General features: G+C 48.2%; 8 protein-coding genes across 8 annotated transcripts; 3 read left to right on the top strand and 5 right to left on the bottom strand.

The window, feature by feature from the left end:
* Positions 1–146: 146 nt before the first annotated feature.
* N7519_011725 (oxidoreductase, short chain dehydrogenase/reductase family superfamily) lies at positions 147–1,046 on the top strand (the record flags this gene model as incomplete). The annotated part of the gene is made up of 3 exons (XM_057298498.1): positions 147–741; positions 826–922; positions 980–1,046. The coding sequence occupies 3 exons, from the start codon at positions 147–149 to the stop codon at positions 1,044–1,046; spliced, it is 759 nt and encodes a 252-aa protein (XP_057146380.1).
* A 79-nt stretch (positions 1,047–1,125) lies between these two features.
* Positions 1,126–1,722, bottom strand: N7519_011724 (GNAT family N-acetyltransferase; the record flags this gene model as incomplete). Its single annotated transcript, XM_057298497.1, has 1 exon — positions 1,126–1,722. One exon carries the CDS (start codon positions 1,720–1,722, stop codon positions 1,126–1,128), a length of 597 nt encoding a protein of 198 aa, XP_057146379.1.
* A 370-nt stretch (positions 1,723–2,092) lies between these two features.
* N7519_011723 (terpenoid synthase) lies at positions 2,093–3,289 on the bottom strand (the record flags this gene model as incomplete). Its single annotated transcript, XM_057298496.1, has 2 exons — positions 2,093–3,223; positions 3,287–3,289. 2 exons carry the CDS (start codon positions 3,287–3,289, stop codon positions 2,093–2,095), a joined length of 1,134 nt encoding a protein of 377 aa, XP_057146378.1.
* Positions 3,290–4,455: 1,166 nt separating this feature from the next.
* Positions 4,456–6,589, top strand: N7519_011722 (catalase; the record flags this gene model as incomplete). The annotated part of the gene is made up of 9 exons (XM_057298495.1): positions 4,456–4,774; positions 4,825–4,883; positions 4,934–5,095; positions 5,159–5,283; positions 5,333–5,422; positions 5,475–5,649; positions 5,720–5,743; positions 5,810–6,005; positions 6,060–6,589. 9 exons carry the CDS (start codon positions 4,456–4,458, stop codon positions 6,587–6,589), a joined length of 1,680 nt encoding a protein of 559 aa, XP_057146377.1.
* A 259-nt stretch (positions 6,590–6,848) lies between these two features.
* N7519_011721 (short chain dehydrogenase/reductase family protein) lies at positions 6,849–8,016 on the bottom strand (the record flags this gene model as incomplete). The annotated part of the gene is made up of 4 exons (XM_057298494.1): positions 6,849–7,163; positions 7,217–7,591; positions 7,652–7,862; positions 7,919–8,016. The coding sequence occupies 4 exons, from the start codon at positions 8,014–8,016 to the stop codon at positions 6,849–6,851; spliced, it is 999 nt and encodes a 332-aa protein (XP_057146376.1).
* A 1,245-nt stretch (positions 8,017–9,261) lies between these two features.
* On the top strand, positions 9,262–11,276 carry N7519_011720 (flavin-containing monooxygenase; the record flags this gene model as incomplete). The annotated part of the gene is made up of 4 exons (XM_057298493.1): positions 9,262–9,567; positions 9,618–9,628; positions 9,688–9,937; positions 9,993–11,276. The coding sequence occupies 4 exons, from the start codon at positions 9,262–9,264 to the stop codon at positions 11,274–11,276; spliced, it is 1,851 nt and encodes a 616-aa protein (XP_057146375.1).
* A 180-nt stretch (positions 11,277–11,456) lies between these two features.
* On the bottom strand, positions 11,457–12,911 carry N7519_011719 (LLM class flavin-dependent oxidoreductase; the record flags this gene model as incomplete). Its single annotated transcript, XM_057298492.1, has 1 exon — positions 11,457–12,911. One exon carries the CDS (start codon positions 12,909–12,911, stop codon positions 11,457–11,459), a length of 1,455 nt encoding a protein of 484 aa, XP_057146374.1.
* A 1,871-nt stretch (positions 12,912–14,782) lies between these two features.
* Positions 14,783–15,792, bottom strand: N7519_011718 (fungal specific transcription factor domain-containing protein; the record flags this gene model as incomplete). The annotated part of the gene is made up of 3 exons (XM_057298491.1): positions 14,783–15,572; positions 15,626–15,711; positions 15,763–15,792. 3 exons carry the CDS (start codon positions 15,790–15,792, stop codon positions 14,783–14,785), a joined length of 906 nt encoding a protein of 301 aa, XP_057146373.1.
* Between the last annotated feature and the right edge of the window lie 140 nt (positions 15,793–15,932).

Below are 15,932 nucleotides of genomic sequence, written 5' to 3'. Positions count from 1 at the left end.
ATGCAGATAGAACCCTTGCAAGCCTATGCAGCAATTACGTCATCGCGTCAATGGCGTGCCCAGGGCGTAACTACACCTGATATACGCCTAGGTATCTTGCAAAGACCTTCCTAAATCCCTTCAAGCATTTCACCCCAACTTACAAAATGACCAACGTCCTCATCCTAGGTGCCACTCGAGGACTGGGTGCCTCTCTGCGGACACTGTACTCTGCAAAGACAGCAACCCATGTGTTTGCAACCTCCCGATCCTCCAACCCAGAGCCAAGCCCAGGAGTCACCTGGCTGACAGGGATTGATATCTCCCAACCAGATGTGGGCCAAAAGCTTGTTTCGCAGCTTCCATCTAAAAAGCTTTCAACAGTCATTGTCAGCGCCGGATACTTTGGCTTTGAAACATTCGATTCTCCAGACTGGGAGAAGCAGGTTAAGATGTATTCAACCTCTGCCATTGGTCCCGTCTTTGTGGTGCACAATCTCGTTAAAGCCGGGTTGCTAGACCAGGGGAGTAAAGTGATCCTCATCAGCAGTGAGAGCGGCAGCATCACGCTACGCCATGAGAAAGAAGGCGGAGGTAACTTTGGCCACCATGCCAGTAAGGCTGCTTTGAATATGGTGGGGAAGCTTTTGAGTCTGGACTTGAAGCCGCAGGGGATTGCAGTTGGTCTGGTACATCCTGGATTTATGCGGACGGAGATGACGAAGAGCGTTGGATTCGATAAGTTCTGGGACGCAGGTGGAGGTGAGTGGCTACTACACTACGCTTACAGGCCCTATGGAAAGGCCCCAGGAATCTATTAAATCTAACCTGGTATCACCCGGACAGCCGTGACACCGGATGAAGCAGCGAAAACGCTTGCGTCTTTCATTGAAGGGTTCGATCTTAGCAAAACCGGAGAATATTGGGCGCCAGCAGGACCGGGGTAAGATACTCGATTGCCTATTATCAGAAACAAACCAGGCTAATCTATCCATGACAGAGATATCGGCACCGCAGAAGCTGTGCTTGGGAAGAACCTGCCGACTCCTTTGCAGCTTCCGTGGTAGAGGGTGAAAGGACGAATATGAGCCACCAGAGCCACAAGTCTCGCTTCCTTGCTCAGATACCTAGTACCAAACACCAAATTCAGAGTAGCCGTTTCGGATCTAATGAGGGCTGCGCATGCGGTCTCGCACACATAAACACTAAATCCCTCCCAATGTCCTTTCGCTCTTCACGCCCGACAACCTTCACACCAAACATCTTCATGTAGAAAGCCTGCATGCGCTCATCATCAGTGAGCAACATAATGCGACGCAGGTAAGGCATGTTCTCCTTGGAAAAGGTCTCGGCAACACAGGCCACAAGCCATTTCCCAAGTCCGCTACCTTGGTACTCGGGAAGAACGTAGACATCCGACAAATAAGCAAATGTACAGCCATCTGTAACCATACGAGCCAGTCCAATCTGCTCAGTGTTCTCCGAACATGGGGTGGTAGATTTATTCACAGATTCCGGTTGGGTCCACCTGTACACGCCGAAACTCAAGGCGCCGTGGAGCATCTGCCACAGCACGTCCTCTGAGAACGGCTTTTTCTGCCAGTAAACGAAATCACTGTCGAATGCAGCATTGACTGCTTTGACAGAGAGTAGGCTGGGTTCGGTTGAGATGAAGAATTCGCGGTTGTTGTCTCGTGTCCATGTTCTAGGTGGGAGTCCAGCTGTTGGTGGGGCAGAGGCCATGGCGGACGTGAAGAAGGTTGGGCGTTGAATGCTGGGTTGTGCTCGAGAATATATGTAGTTGGGCTTCAAGAAATGGATGACACCTCGAGATATTTTTGTTGTATGGTAGTTGAAGAAATTGTAGTCTGGTGGCTGGTTGACCATTTGAGTCATACGCTAAATCTGCACTTGGCATCACGGCACATCGGTTTTATAAAACAATCATGAGGCAACCTTTATTATTGTGACAAGCACTGAATGGTTCTGAACTAAGACGAACACGGAAAAGAACCAAATGCACAAGGCATCAAATAAAATCTAGGCCAAGTTCACAAGCAAAGCTCCCTTTCCACCAGCCTGCGGCTCGCTATCTCCACATCTTTGGCATCTCCTAAAGGCGCATCTTTGCCTCAACAGCAGGAGGGACATTCAATTCGTCTAATCTATATCGCCTCGCATAAACATGATAAGATACGTATCCCCAAATAAACTGATTAATCTGCTCAGTCATCACAGGATCATTTGAGAATATGCTGCGAATTTTCCGTACGTGCTCGGTCGTTTCAACGCGAAGTTTGCGTAGTGTCTGAAGAGAGGTGAGGCCATTTACGTTGGAATAGTCATGGACGAAGCCCGAGTCTCCAGCCTTGCTCTGCTCCTTGTAAAAGGACAGGATGTCGTTGGCCTCCGCCAAAAATAGCATGAGAAATGGAATACTTGCGATGTATCCTGTCAAGTCCCTGTCCTCGGGATTGAGGTCCTCTGGAAAGCAGAAAAAGGCGAATACCTCAGCAAGCCCCGTTTTCGCTCTAAAGTAAACCAGATAGTCGGAAGCTTCGCGTGGAAAGTGCAACCGTTGGACTTTCCTCTGTTCATCTTGCCTGTGTTCAACAATGGCCACTGAAACGAACTCCAACGCCCCCTTGACAATCATATCACCGCCGAAGTTCCCAAATAGTCGCTGCATGCTCGCCAGATGTTTGGTGAAACCGCGGAGTAGCTCGTGTTGGTGAGACTGCCCGAGAGTCACTTCAGAGACATAATTCTCCAACTCAGGTATTATATCACCAACAAAGTCGTCAATGGAGATAACGTATGAAGTAAATATGGCAATGGCATCTTGGGCTTCACGCGAGGCAAATGGATAGGTATAGTAGGCAATGTTGACCGCCGCATTGATGCACCTATCGATCTGTGCTATGAGATCCCGTGAGACGCCATGGGATTCAAGAGTCTCCTGGACTCGAGTCTTCAATCCCACGTCAAGCAGAGACTTGGGGGTTTGGTATGAGATGTCGGATAGAAAGCCGTTCACAATTTCCTCGAAATCCCTTTTCGACACGGGACTGCCGGGGGATATCTTCTCACTAGAGGTAGGATCTTCGCGAGCCCACTTGAAGAAGACAGCCATAATAGACACCAAGAGGATGATAAGGACACCGTGGAGGTTGATAGTGCGCGAAATCCAATCCCCATCTTTAACAGCTCTCACAGTGAATGGAAGCCTTTCGGTAGGGGTATTCTGCTTTCTAGGTTAGCCATACAATCATAATGAATACATATGTATCTGCATTATCCTACTTACCATGTTTTTCGATCAAGCGAGGTTTCAAATCTTTGCTATCTGACAATGTACTAAGATGAGAAAAGGACGGGAACATTTCACTCTGTTATACCTTTGACTGGAGACTTTCCCAAGGCAACGTTCCTCGATACGTCTTCAGCTATGACGTCCATGCGTTAACCCGATTAGGTTTACTTCTCGTGTTATTGTATACATTTCTATAGATCTCTGGAAGGTTAAATTGACCATCGATACTTTTTCGAGTGCTGTGCTTCTTGTGTTACAATAGATGTCTTCTGTATGGGCTACAGATTTCTCTGGAAAGGTGAAATGGATAATCTATACTATTTCGAACTGTTTTGTGTGACAATAGATCTTATAGGCATAGATCCCGGAGAATGTTGACGATCAATACTTTTTTCGGAGTCTGCCGTGCTTCTCATGTCACGGTAGATGTCTTCATATGCGCCATAGATCTCTGTTAAATGGTTAATTGGCAATAGATACTTTTTACAGACTGCCATCCTTGTGCTACCATGTAGTTCGATGTCCCGAACCCTTCATCCCTGTCTTGATCTACGCATGGCAGATATTGGGCGCCTTGATACATTGTAACGCCCGTCTCGGGATATACGTATATTTCAAATCCCGGTTTTGACGATGTATGTGCGTTCCAGATATATGTATATATCTAATATTAACTCCATAAAATGAAAGGGAGGGATTTGTTATAATATATAGGCAAATCAAAGGGAAACTTTATTATAGCACTTACTATAAATTGTCTATAGTACCTAATAGTAGCGATCCAGGTTGCTTGCTAGGCTATTTCTACTAGATCCGGCGGGACATTACATGACTCGGCTCGTTCTCCATATCATTTCCCGCAGGCGGGGTTATTCCGGTGGTCACTATAGCTGCGTGCGTCAAGACTGACCTCGAAATAGTCACCATTACTCGCTCATTTCTTATCTAACAGCATCGTGCAGGTTTTTTAAGGCTTAGTTTGCATAAAAAGTTCGTCTTCTAGTCGTAGACGTGATGCAAGAGTGACTCGAAATACATGACCGCATCGTCATCGCGATGTCACCTAGTAGAGCTTGGTACTTGGGGAATTTATATGGACGTAGATATATAATGGTCAATTACGATCAATGGGCTCAGTGCTGTTTAACTAACATACATTCATCATGGCCACACATCCTCTTCAGGCAATTGGGGAGGCCATCGGTGCTGCTGGTGCCGACCCGCGGGTTGTTCAACGCTCATCGCTCTTCCAAGGCGCCAATGACGGACCGGCAAAGACAGCAGCCAAAATTACCGGGGTACAGGGTATCGCAAAGAGAGCTGATGATGGGCCCTACTTCACAAATAATGAAGGCATACCGTTCCCGGACCCATCCCACAGTAAAACTGCAGGTGGGCTACCTCTGGTCTCTGATACGTTCCTACTTCAGAAGCAGCAACATTTCAATCGGTCCAAGAACCTAGAGAGAATGGTTCATCCTTGTAAGTGCAGAAGCCCTTTGTCACCTGAATCATAAGTTGACCTATATCAGGCGGCAGCGGAGCATTTGGGTTTTTTGAGACCACCAAGGACATGTCCTCCCTTACAAAAGTAAGTTTCCGGATATTACAAAAATGATCGGGTTGCTAACTTTCACACAGGCACACTTTCTGAGATCATCCAATATCAAGACTCCCGTCTTTGTACGGTTTTCTACCGTGACCCTAGGCCGGGAATTTCCGGACCTGGCGAGGAACCCGCGAGGTTTTGCTGTGAAATTTTACACAGGGGAGGGAAATTACGATATCGTGGGGCTGAACTTTGTAAGAAGACTTCACCGCTATCTACCAAGGTGTCACTAATCCTTACATATGTGTATGCTATAGCCGGTTTTCTTCTGTCGCGATCCAATCCAAGGCCCAGATGTGATCCGCTCTCAGTCGCGTAACCCAAAGAACTTCCTCTTGGATCATAATTCGCTTTTCGACTTGCTCGCCAATACACCTGAAGGGTATTGATCTCTCGCAGACTTAGGAGGGTTTAGCTAATTATTCTATTAGTAACCATGCTGGACTGATGTTCTTCAGCGACCACGGTACTCCTGCAGGATGGAGAAACCAACACGGATATGGTTGCCATACATTCAAGTGGTATGTTAACCCCAGAGCGTTAAAAAGATGGCGTATTAACAATGCTGTCCAGGGTCAATGCCAGCGGCAAGTTCGTATACGTCAAGTACCACTTCCTTGTGGACACCGGGCAAAAGCAGTTCAATGCCGAAGAGGCTTTGAAGTATGGAGGGGAAGATCCCGACTACTCCAAGAGAGATCTTTGGAGCGCTATCGAGAAGGGCGAGCAGATATCGTACACTGCGCATGTGCAAATCATGCAACCCGACGAGGCTGACCCGGCGAAAACTTGGATTTGACCCCTTCGATGTTACGAAGGTCTGGCCGAAGAAGCAATTCCCGGTATGTTCAACCCAATCTCAGGGCAAACATCTTGCATTATGCTGTTCACTAAGTTCCACAATATAGCTACATGAATTTGGCAGGCTTGTCTTGAACAAAAACCCCGAGAACTTCCACAGAGACGTCGAGCAAGCTGCCTTTTCTCCTGGCAGCATGGTCCCCGGTATTGAGGACAGTCCGGATCCTCTACTGCAGTTCCGCATGTTCTTTTACCGTGACGCCCAATACCACAGAATTGGCATCAATCTGCATCAGGTGCCAGGTGAGAGCTCAAAAAAGACACATCTGGTGTGATTCTGATACTAATGCCTAGAAGTCAACTGTCCGTTCATGGCGTCATCATATTCCTCGCTCAACTTCGATGGCCCGATGCGTGTCGATGCAAACCACGGCATGAACCCACAATACACGCCGAACAGTTTTACTCAAAAATTCCGACCCGATACTGCCGAGACTCCATATCAACTAGGTGATAACACTGTCGGGAGGAAATCACACTTCTATCATGAGGGTTCACCTTCAGAGTATGACCAACCGCGTGCGTTATATCGGGATGTCATGGACGAGAAAGCAAGAGCCCATCTTCATTCAAATACCGCGCGTCTCCTGAAACTAGTGGAGTACACAGAGATCCAGGTGAAGTACCTAGCGCAATTGGCGCGTATTGCCCCAGAATACGCAAAGTCAGTGTACGATTTGCTTCCTGAGAAGAAATTCGATTTCATGGAGGTTGAGCAACGCACAGGCGGTGCGGAGCGTGCTGGTAAAGAGGCGAAGTTCTTGCCTAGCCAGGAGACAGATGTATTGCGGGGGTTGTGTCCGATGAAACCTGTCTACAATGTTTGATCACTTGTGTCATGCAATGGAGTAAATATCAATTTGTTCTCTGCTCAGCTATGTACCTTCACACTTGATACCTCACCAGGCTTGTGTGGCCTCCAATTTTGCGTAGAAAGTATATAGCGATTTTGAGACCCCCAAGATGTCAATCCCCTATTTTTTTTTTCAAATACTCATTGTAGCAAAATGTACTTGCTCGTGTCATATTCGGAACTCAAAAAGAACATAAACCCGGGAATTTTTTTTTCTCCAAATGGCACTGTCCTTAAGCAATTACGCTCCAGTCCATGACAGCATCGTCACCAAGCTTCTCCTTAATGATTTGCTGACTTAAGTTCCAAAGTGCAGCTCCCAGATTAGGATCAGAAGCTTGAGCAGATTCCTTTCCCTTTTCACCAGGGTCGGTTAGGTAGTATCCATTCCATCCTCTCTCTTCAATGTCTGGGCTAGTCGCGGCATACAAAGCACTGAAGGAACCTTGTTCAACATCGCGACCCACGGCAAGCATAGCTGATGTGATAAGCTTTCCTGTTATTCCCGGGTAGGCATCCTTCCATTGCTGCTGCATGGCAGTATTGACCTAGATTTGGGGTTAGGCATGGTTCCCGCTCGTCTCTGCCATATCAAACTTACCGCACCCGGATGTACTGAAAGAGCGTAGATGTTATCCTTGTTTGGTTTGATAACACGCTCCAAGAGCCCGTACTTGACACCCAGGATGATCGCAAGCTTGGACCTACCGTAAAGCTCAACAGGGCCCATTTTGGGGTTATTGATTTCATCGAGTGAGGCGAAGTGAACAGCTTTCTGAGCGGTGCGATGCTGCTCTGATGACAAGAATACGATCCGAGGGGCAGGTGTGTCAGGTAACCTGGACGTTCTGCGCAACAGCGGGAAAAGCAGATTGCAGACGTAAAACTGGCCCAGCCAGTTTACTTGGAAATGTCGGTCGATCCCGTCGTTCGTCTCGCCGTACTGGTTTGCGTTGATACCAGCGGATAGAACAAGCTGTACATATAATTATGGGTTAACGGACGATACGCACTGTGAACGGTTGAAGTTCCCTACCAAATCAAGTCGCTTTTCCTCCGATCGTATCTTGGTGAATGTCTCCTTGGTCTGCTTCAAGTCTCCCATGTCGCACGGGATCCATTCGACATGTGCGTTATCGCCGGCTTCTTTCTTGATCTTTTTGATTGCTTCGTCACCTTGCTCCTCTTTCCGATTGACCATGATAACCCGGGCACCATTCAAAACAAAGGCCCGGGATATCTCATAGCTGCCTATCTGTAAGTAAAATTCCAAGTTACCTCTTACAGCGATTCTCAGACTCACCCAATACCCAGTGCTCCGCCTAATACAATGGCAACACGGCCGGTAAGGTCAGTGACCTCTTTCCTAGGACCAATAACTGGCTTAACTGCAGACTGCATTATGATAAGAGGGGATTCGAGTCAATTCAAGGGTGAAATAAATTGGTGGTGGCAATGCTACTATAGACTCTGATTATGGTATTTATACTATGAGCATTGTGACGGTGTATCTCCGTCATGTGCTTGGCAATGCGTTCAGATATTCCAACTTCCATCCTTGGAAGCAAGGTTGGTCTATAAATTAAGTAATCATGATGTATTCTAAGGTCGTCCGAAGATATTGTCTGTTCTTGACGATTGTAGTAGTGGTAGGGCATAAGCATTTAAGCCACAGGGAGCCGCGCATACTTTGCATACGTAGGTCTTCACGATTGGCCAAATGACAAAGCTAAACAATTGCTTATAAGCACCCAAGACGCAGGTAGTTAAGGATAGTCTAAGCCTTTTACCTATGATATTGTTCGTTCCGCCAATAAGAGCATCGGTTAGGCTATGTACAAATGGACGTGTAGATGATGTCGCTGTTATCGGCTTCCAAGCGAACATAAGGCGCATAGACGAAGCTGTTGATCCGATGCTAAGTTGCAAATTGACAACTTTTGGCCTAACTCTTAATAGTATGGAATGATGATTGAAGCCGAAATTGCGTAGATTTGCTTTGCTATTAGGGTTAAAATTGAGGAGTCCCGAGGTTATGTTATGTTGGCCAGGCTTTACTGGATACAATTGAGAATTGGAGGTCCCATTCTTTTAAAAGTAATCCGGTGTATATAGAATCGAAATATAAATATTTATTGATATGAAGACCATGGTATTCAAAACATTGGAATGTATGAGATAGGCAGGTCGTACAGGTCTGTGGAATATTCCGAGAGAGCTGGAATCGGCCGAGATATCAAATGGCGACATCCCAATTGCAAACAAACAATACCCCAACATCTACTCCAACCAATGCACTCCGCAATGACGTTGGTAGTGGAGAGGATGGTGTTCACGATACCCCCCTCGGCACGTCATCAGGGACCGCAATGGTGTTAGCGACACCAAATCAGTCCCGAGAACATCACAATATAGCCGCATACCCGACTCCGACTGCCCAAATGAAACCACTTATCAGATTCGACGCGCAGAATTACAATTCGCACTAGGTGGCGTGTAAAACGTTGCGCATGACGTGCAGGCAGGCGGGGATATGTCGTCTACAAGAAAGCCTGGATATCCAACCCGGCGTGACTGTGGTATATGTTTATGCTGTGATTATCTGAACACTCGACAAGAGAAAAGAAAGAAAGATAGACCCACGCCATGACTCTTGTGCAATCCCCTGAGGTGGCTCTTCCCTTGTCGAATATCGGACCTGTCTCGGAATCGATTAAGGGTCCTTCAGACTCGAATGGACCAACCACTGTAACTGTGGATAGTGATATCACCCAACCAACAGAGAAGGTTGAGAATGTCCGATTTGAACTAGAGGAGCACCCGGTTGATGTGGTGCGGCCCATCAAGGTCGGTGTTATCGGTGCAGGTCTTGCAGGGATCACCGCGGGCGTGTTGCTCCCTGCGAAACTGCCGGGGCTTGATCTTCGAATCTATGATAAGAATGCCGATGTGGTATGTTATTGTCAATCAATGGGTTATTTCCAAGCTAACCGCACTTTTAGGGCGGTACATGGTACAGTTTCCGCTCTGCTCGTCTTCCTTGACGAGGAGTTGCTAACTTGTACAAACCAGGTTCGAGAATACATATCCGGGAATTCGATGCGATATTCCTGCACATGTATACCAGTCTAGCATCTCGCCGAATACTCAATGGACTGAAGAATTCGCCCAGGGACATGAGATTAGACAATACTGGCAGGGTGTTGCACGGAAGCACAATGTGTACCAGTATCTTCGCGCCGGACAAAGAGTGCAGAAGGCCGAATGGCAGCCCCAGAAAGGGAAATGGAATGTCACCGTTGAGCATGTGGATGGCTCGAAAGTAAGAAATGGTTGACATTGATCCTTGAGGTCGTATGCTCACATCGATGGAACAGATCTATGAAGAAGAGCTGGATGTTGTAATCAACGCCATCGGCCATTTCAATGCCTGGAAGCTACCCGAATATGAAGGTATCAACACTTACAAGGGGAATCTGTTTCATTCCTCTAACTGGGATCCAAACGTCGACCTGAGAGGCAAACGAATTGCTCTTATCGGAAACGGCGCTTCTGGCTTGCAGGTCCTACCATCCATTCAACCATTTGCTAGCCACGTTGATCATTACGCTCGGAATCCGACTTGGATCGCAGATTCATTCAGCAGCGGAAGCGCGGGAATTCGCCGACTAGAGGCAAACTTATTCTCCGAGTCACAGTTAGAGACATGGAAAGATCCCAAAGCGTACCTGGAATACCGGAAGGATGTCGAGAAGGGATATTTCCAGCGATTCGGGGCAATCTTCAAAGACTCGCCAGAAAACAACGAGCTGCGCGAGAAATGGACCGACCTGATGCTGCAACGCATTGCAGACAAGCCAGAATTGGCAGAAAAGATCATACCAGACTTCCCCCCGGCGTGTCGTCGTCCAACACCAGGACCTGGGTATTTAGAAGCTCTAGCCAAGGATAACGTCGACTACATCCAGTCACGCATCAAACGATTCACCGAGAAAGGCATTGTGACCGAGGACGGGGTAGAGCGAGAAGTGGACATCACAATCTGCGCCACAGGAGCCAACGTCGATCACGCACCTCCGTTCTCCATCATCGCCGACGGAGTTGACCTAAAGAAAGCCTGGAAACAAGACGGCAAATTCGGATTTCCATACTCATACCTTGGTTTCGCAACACCCGGGTTCCCGAACCTCCTCTGGCTCGGTGGACCATACTCCTCCGGACACAGCGGGACAGTGCCCAACAACATCGAGAACCAAGTCACATATATCGCGAAAGTGCTGCGCAAGATCCGCACACAGGGGATCAAGTCCATTGTCCCGACTAAGCAGGCGACGGACGACTTTGTCGAGTACTGCGATCAGTTCTACCCGCGCACTGTCTGGTCGGCGAACTGTAGCTCGTGGTATAATGGTGGCAAGCCGGGGTCTCGTATTCATGGTCTCTTCCCGGGCAGTGCGTCGCATTCGAATTATATTCGTCGAGATCCGCGATGGGAAGATTGGGAGTATACCTATGTTAATCAAAGTGGGAATCGGTTTGCTTATTTCGGTAATGGGTGGACTTCGAAAGAGTTGACTCCTGGTGCGGAACTCACGCCTCATCTGAGACTGCCGGAGGAGATCGATTTGAAGTCTCACATGGAGGGGTGGTGGGATGTTTGATTTGTTACAGTAGACCATTGCAGTGCAAGATTGTGTATCTGGGAATTGTTTATATTAATTTGCGTTGGGCAACATTTTTATTCTGTTTCGACTATTCATGCTCAGTTTAGATACGAGATGAAGCCGACCTGTTAACATCAACAAAGTCTTTTCGATATTCGCTTTAATGCAAATACGCTGTTAGTTGGACTCCTCCAATGAATACGGAGGCACCTTCTGACCCTCTTTCCAGAAGTATTTCGCTCCAGGGTGCGCGTCCGGGAGTCTGGACTGACCCTTCTTCCCAGACATGTTCTCCCGGAAAGTCCCTCCCTTGACAGCATAGTCCGACCAGAACAGACCACGCCGCTGCAACTCAGGCAGCAGCAAACGAATAATATCGTCAAAAGTATCAGGGAGACTAGCATAGCTCAGATTGAACCCGTCAACATCACCAACAGTCACCCATCGCTCCAGCTCATCGGCAACCGTCTTCACACTCCCAATGATCTTAACACCATTACCACCAAGCACCAAATACTCCGCAATAGTCTGCTTATCCCACTTCTGGCCCTCAGTACCAGGCACTGTACTAGCCCAGTGGTTCACCATACTGCGAACAGCAGGGAGCTCCACAAAACGGAAGTCCTGATCATCAGAGTAGGTCGACAGATCGTATCCCGTCCAACCACCGAAAAGAGCAAGCGCACCCTCTCGATCGCCGTACGTCTTCAGCTCCTCAAACTTAGCATGCGCTTCCTCGTCCGTCTCAGCAACGATCACTAATGCACCCGCCACAACCTTGATATCCTGCGGGTTACGTCCAATCTCCGCAGCCTGCTGGCGAATACTATCAACTGAAGGACGAGCAAGTTCCGGCTTCTGCGCATGCAAGAACACGGCCTCCGCATGCTTCGCCGCGAACGCCTTACCCGCCGTCGACGTACCAGCCTGCAAGATAAATGGTGTGCGCTGGGGACTGGGTTCACAGAGATGGGGACCAGGAACCTGGAAGTACTTTCCCTTGTGATTAATTTCACGAATAGCAGTTGGATCCGCATATGGCTGGGTCTTGTTCTCGGAACACTGCTTCCAGGTCACGGCATCGTCTCTCCAAGACGCCTCCCACAGCTTGTAGGTGACGTCCAGGTATTCGTCCGCGATGCGGTAGCGCTCATCGTGCTCGACCTGTGTGTCTAGACCGAAGTTGCGAGCCGCGGAGTCAAGGTAGGAAGTGACGATGTTCCAGCCGATACGGCCGTTGCTGAGGTGGTCTACTGTTGAGAAGCGTCTTGCTAGGGCGTAGGGGGAGTCGTATGTTGTTGATGCTGTTACGCCGAAGCCGATTGATTCCGTGGCTGCTGCCATGGCGGGAATGCTGTAGAGGGGGTCGTTGATGGGGAATTGGGCGGCAGCGGGGATTGTTGGGGAGAGGTTTGAGGGACCTCTGTATACATCGTAGCCTCCTAGGACGTCGGCGAAGAAGATGGCGTGGAATTTGGCGTCTTCGAGCTTCTTGGCTAGGGCGATCCAGTGCTTGATGTTCTTGTAGTCTGCGCCTTGGTCTGTGGGATGGCGGAATAGACCTGGGTTTAGATGGCTGGGCGATTGCATTGCAAATGCGTTGATGATGAGTTGTTTCTTTTCGGAAGACATGATGATGGTGTTTGTTCAATTGAGAGGAGATGATTGAATTGATTGTGTACCACAGCTCTGGAGGAGTAGATTGTATTTATTAGATTTAGTGTCCTGGTATGTGTCAGTATCTGCTAACCCCGCGGCACATTGCCGTGAAACGCGCAAAAAGACGTGCAGTTGGAGGCCGATGGCGTCAGCAGGTAACTGTGGGGTTGCACATAAATGGCTATCGGGGGGGATTCCAGCCAATACTATTTTACAAACATTATGTTGTGCTCGTGCGTTTTATCTCTTCTCGTGCGAGTGAAGTATGACGCGAGACTATCCCGTATAGGAAGCTCCATACTTCCTACTATACATGAGTTGGCCTAGGCGATTATGGGCTCAACGCGGACCTCATACACCCTCGTTTGCCTGGAAACCATGCAGTATCCTCTTATATTATCGAACTTCATATGGTTCAATCAAGTCTGCCGTTGCTAGATCACCCTAGCACTGGATTCGCTTCATCAAAGCCAAGAAACGAAAAAGCAAGGTTTGGGTCAATATCCCCATAAAGATTGAGCGGACCCCAATAATGATTCAGATGTACCGTTCCATCTGCCCCCGAGAACAACGGCTCCATAGTTGCTGCATCCGTTGCCATGGCTCTTGCTTCAGCCTTCTCCTTGGCCCGACGTAGCAGTTTTGCTGCTTCAAGAGCAAAAGCACATTCGTCCATTATCAATAAAATTTCTACAGCCATGTCGATCAGCCGCAAGAGCGGTTGGGCCTCTGTCGGAATCGCTTCTTGCGCAAGGTAGATGAGGATGATGCTTGCGGCGAAAACGGTGTATGTCACATTATAGAACCTATTGCTAGGTCAGGATTGGGCAATAGAATATTGAGGTCAGCACATACCATGTCCTGAAAAAGTCACTATGTTGATACGTCTGATAAATAAGATCAATTGTCTGTTTAGCTGAGTCCAGGCATTTTTGGACCCCTTCTTGGGACCCTGGAGTTGATGCTCGATCTTGAGGTGTCGATCTCAGAAGGAAGGATCCGAAAAGAAGTATCTTCAAGTTGTGGTGTCCTATATTCAGTCAGTTATTCATTTTTTTGTGGGAGTCTGAAGGCCGACGAACTTAGTGTTAACACCAATCTTTGTCTCTTCATCCATTGCTGGTCCCTGGCTCTTCTCAAGGAAGGCAGACTGCCAGATAATTCCGTTGGACGTATAGCTTCAGGTAGCGTTTCAACCCACCGCTCGAGATCGTTCTCAATTTGATACGCCAGATGAACAGTCCTTGGGACTGGCATACCTGAGAGGTAAATGCTTTGGCAGATACTTTTCGTGATTCCCGACAAATCTACCATGCACTTTATGATAGAACAAGACGGATGTTCCATCATTTCGCAATTGCGACTGTCATCGACGGCCTCGCTGTTTTCCGTTACTGGGAATCGCCGGTTATGATACATGTCCGCCCCAAGAGTGTCTGGCCTACCCATGGCGAAGGATATCTCACTATCAATCAGAGTTAAAGCAGTGACTCAGTTGAATAGGTTCAAGGCATTTATGAGGGAGACAACGCACGTTTCAAGAGAGTATAGGCCCCTTACACGGAAATGTCAGTGTTCATAATAAATCAGATATTCATGGGACGCGGAGTTGAGTCAAAGGCTTACCACCATGTTCTTGATTCTGCCTTTCGCAAATCTGCGGATTTCTTCGAATTCGGTCCAGGCTCTCGGTTAATTCCCATGGCCAAGGCAGTCCGTATCGCAAGGCCAATATACATATACGACACTGGCAAGAGTAAGTAAACCAGAAAATAAAAAAACAAAAAGTCTTCCACTGACGGTGAGGATGTAGCTCATTTTGGCACACCTTGGCCTGTAAGGTGTTAGTGACATGAGCGACGATGTGGGATGGAAAGACACACAAGTATGAAGTAACATTGGGTCATCTCAAGGTCCGTTACCATTCCAATCTGATTGCAGCAGGCTTTGGCTTTCTCAAAAAACTTGCGGCTCCATTGCATATTATCGATGCCATCGATGGGTTCATCATCTCTCGTACCCACAAGCGCACCCAAGGAGAGAACACTGAAGTACAGAGCCGTGAAACTTGAAAACTGCTGGCCATCGGCTTCGTTTCCAGACCATAACGACTCGCACCGCTGCAAAAATATATTCTTGTCGAGAATGGGATGAACATAGTGGATAGTGGTGAAGAAAGATTCCAAAAACCCGCGACATTGTGGGAACCAGTCTAAACTATCTGGGTAGTCGATCTCCCTGCGGCTTTCACGGGCTGTCTGCAACTCGGCTGGGCTAAAAGCAGGATTGTGCAGAGTTGACAGAAGAGAGCTCACATCACCTTCAGGCTCATCCCCAGTGCGCTGAATGTGTGAGAGAAGAGCCACAGAAGACGAGCTGCCGTAGAACTCAACTCCCCGAGTGTGTGAGTTAACACCAGATACTTCTTGCTGGCCAGTCTCCCAGGGAGATGTGCTGCTTCGCATTGCGGGATCGTCGTGGTTGATCCCGGGCTGTGTAGGTTCGTGGTCCAGAGTAGACGTCCCGGAAGCTGTCCCTGTCAGTTTACCACCAACTGATGCGTTTCCGGCTATTCCGTAGGACTCGATGCGGGAAGAGAGTTCCTTCACCTGAGCTTCGAGTTTCCTCACATAGCTAGGGAAGGGGATTAGTTTAGATTATATACCTCAAGGTTGGCGAGAACATACTCTGGTGGGACTCGGAGCCTAGACATATCCTGACCCTTGTAGACACATTCGACACCTCGACCTTGGACACCGTCAATGACCTGAAGCTATTTGGGGGGGGGGGGGAGTCAATGCCAACTAGCATGGTAAAGACCAACCTTTGCAGTAAGAGCAGGGGTAAGACTCATCGCATTTGTACTTTTTCTGTCTACAGTAATCGCAGGCGCGGGCTGCCCGGGGTCGCCGAACACGCTGGCCTGGATTCCTCGCCGAATGGCGATTGTTCGGAGCCTGCATTTTGATAAGATGTTGCGATTTTTGTGGGTCA

Source organism: Penicillium mononematosum, assembly GCF_028829835.1.
Source record: "Penicillium mononematosum strain IBT 11891 chromosome Unknown utg000005l:1.0-9366267.0:1.0-9372171.0, whole genome shotgun sequence".
NCBI lineage: Eukaryota > Fungi > Ascomycota > Eurotiomycetes > Eurotiales > Aspergillaceae > Penicillium > Penicillium mononematosum.
Note: the sequence above shows the minus strand (reverse complement) of the source record. Positions and strands in the feature narration are given on the sequence as shown.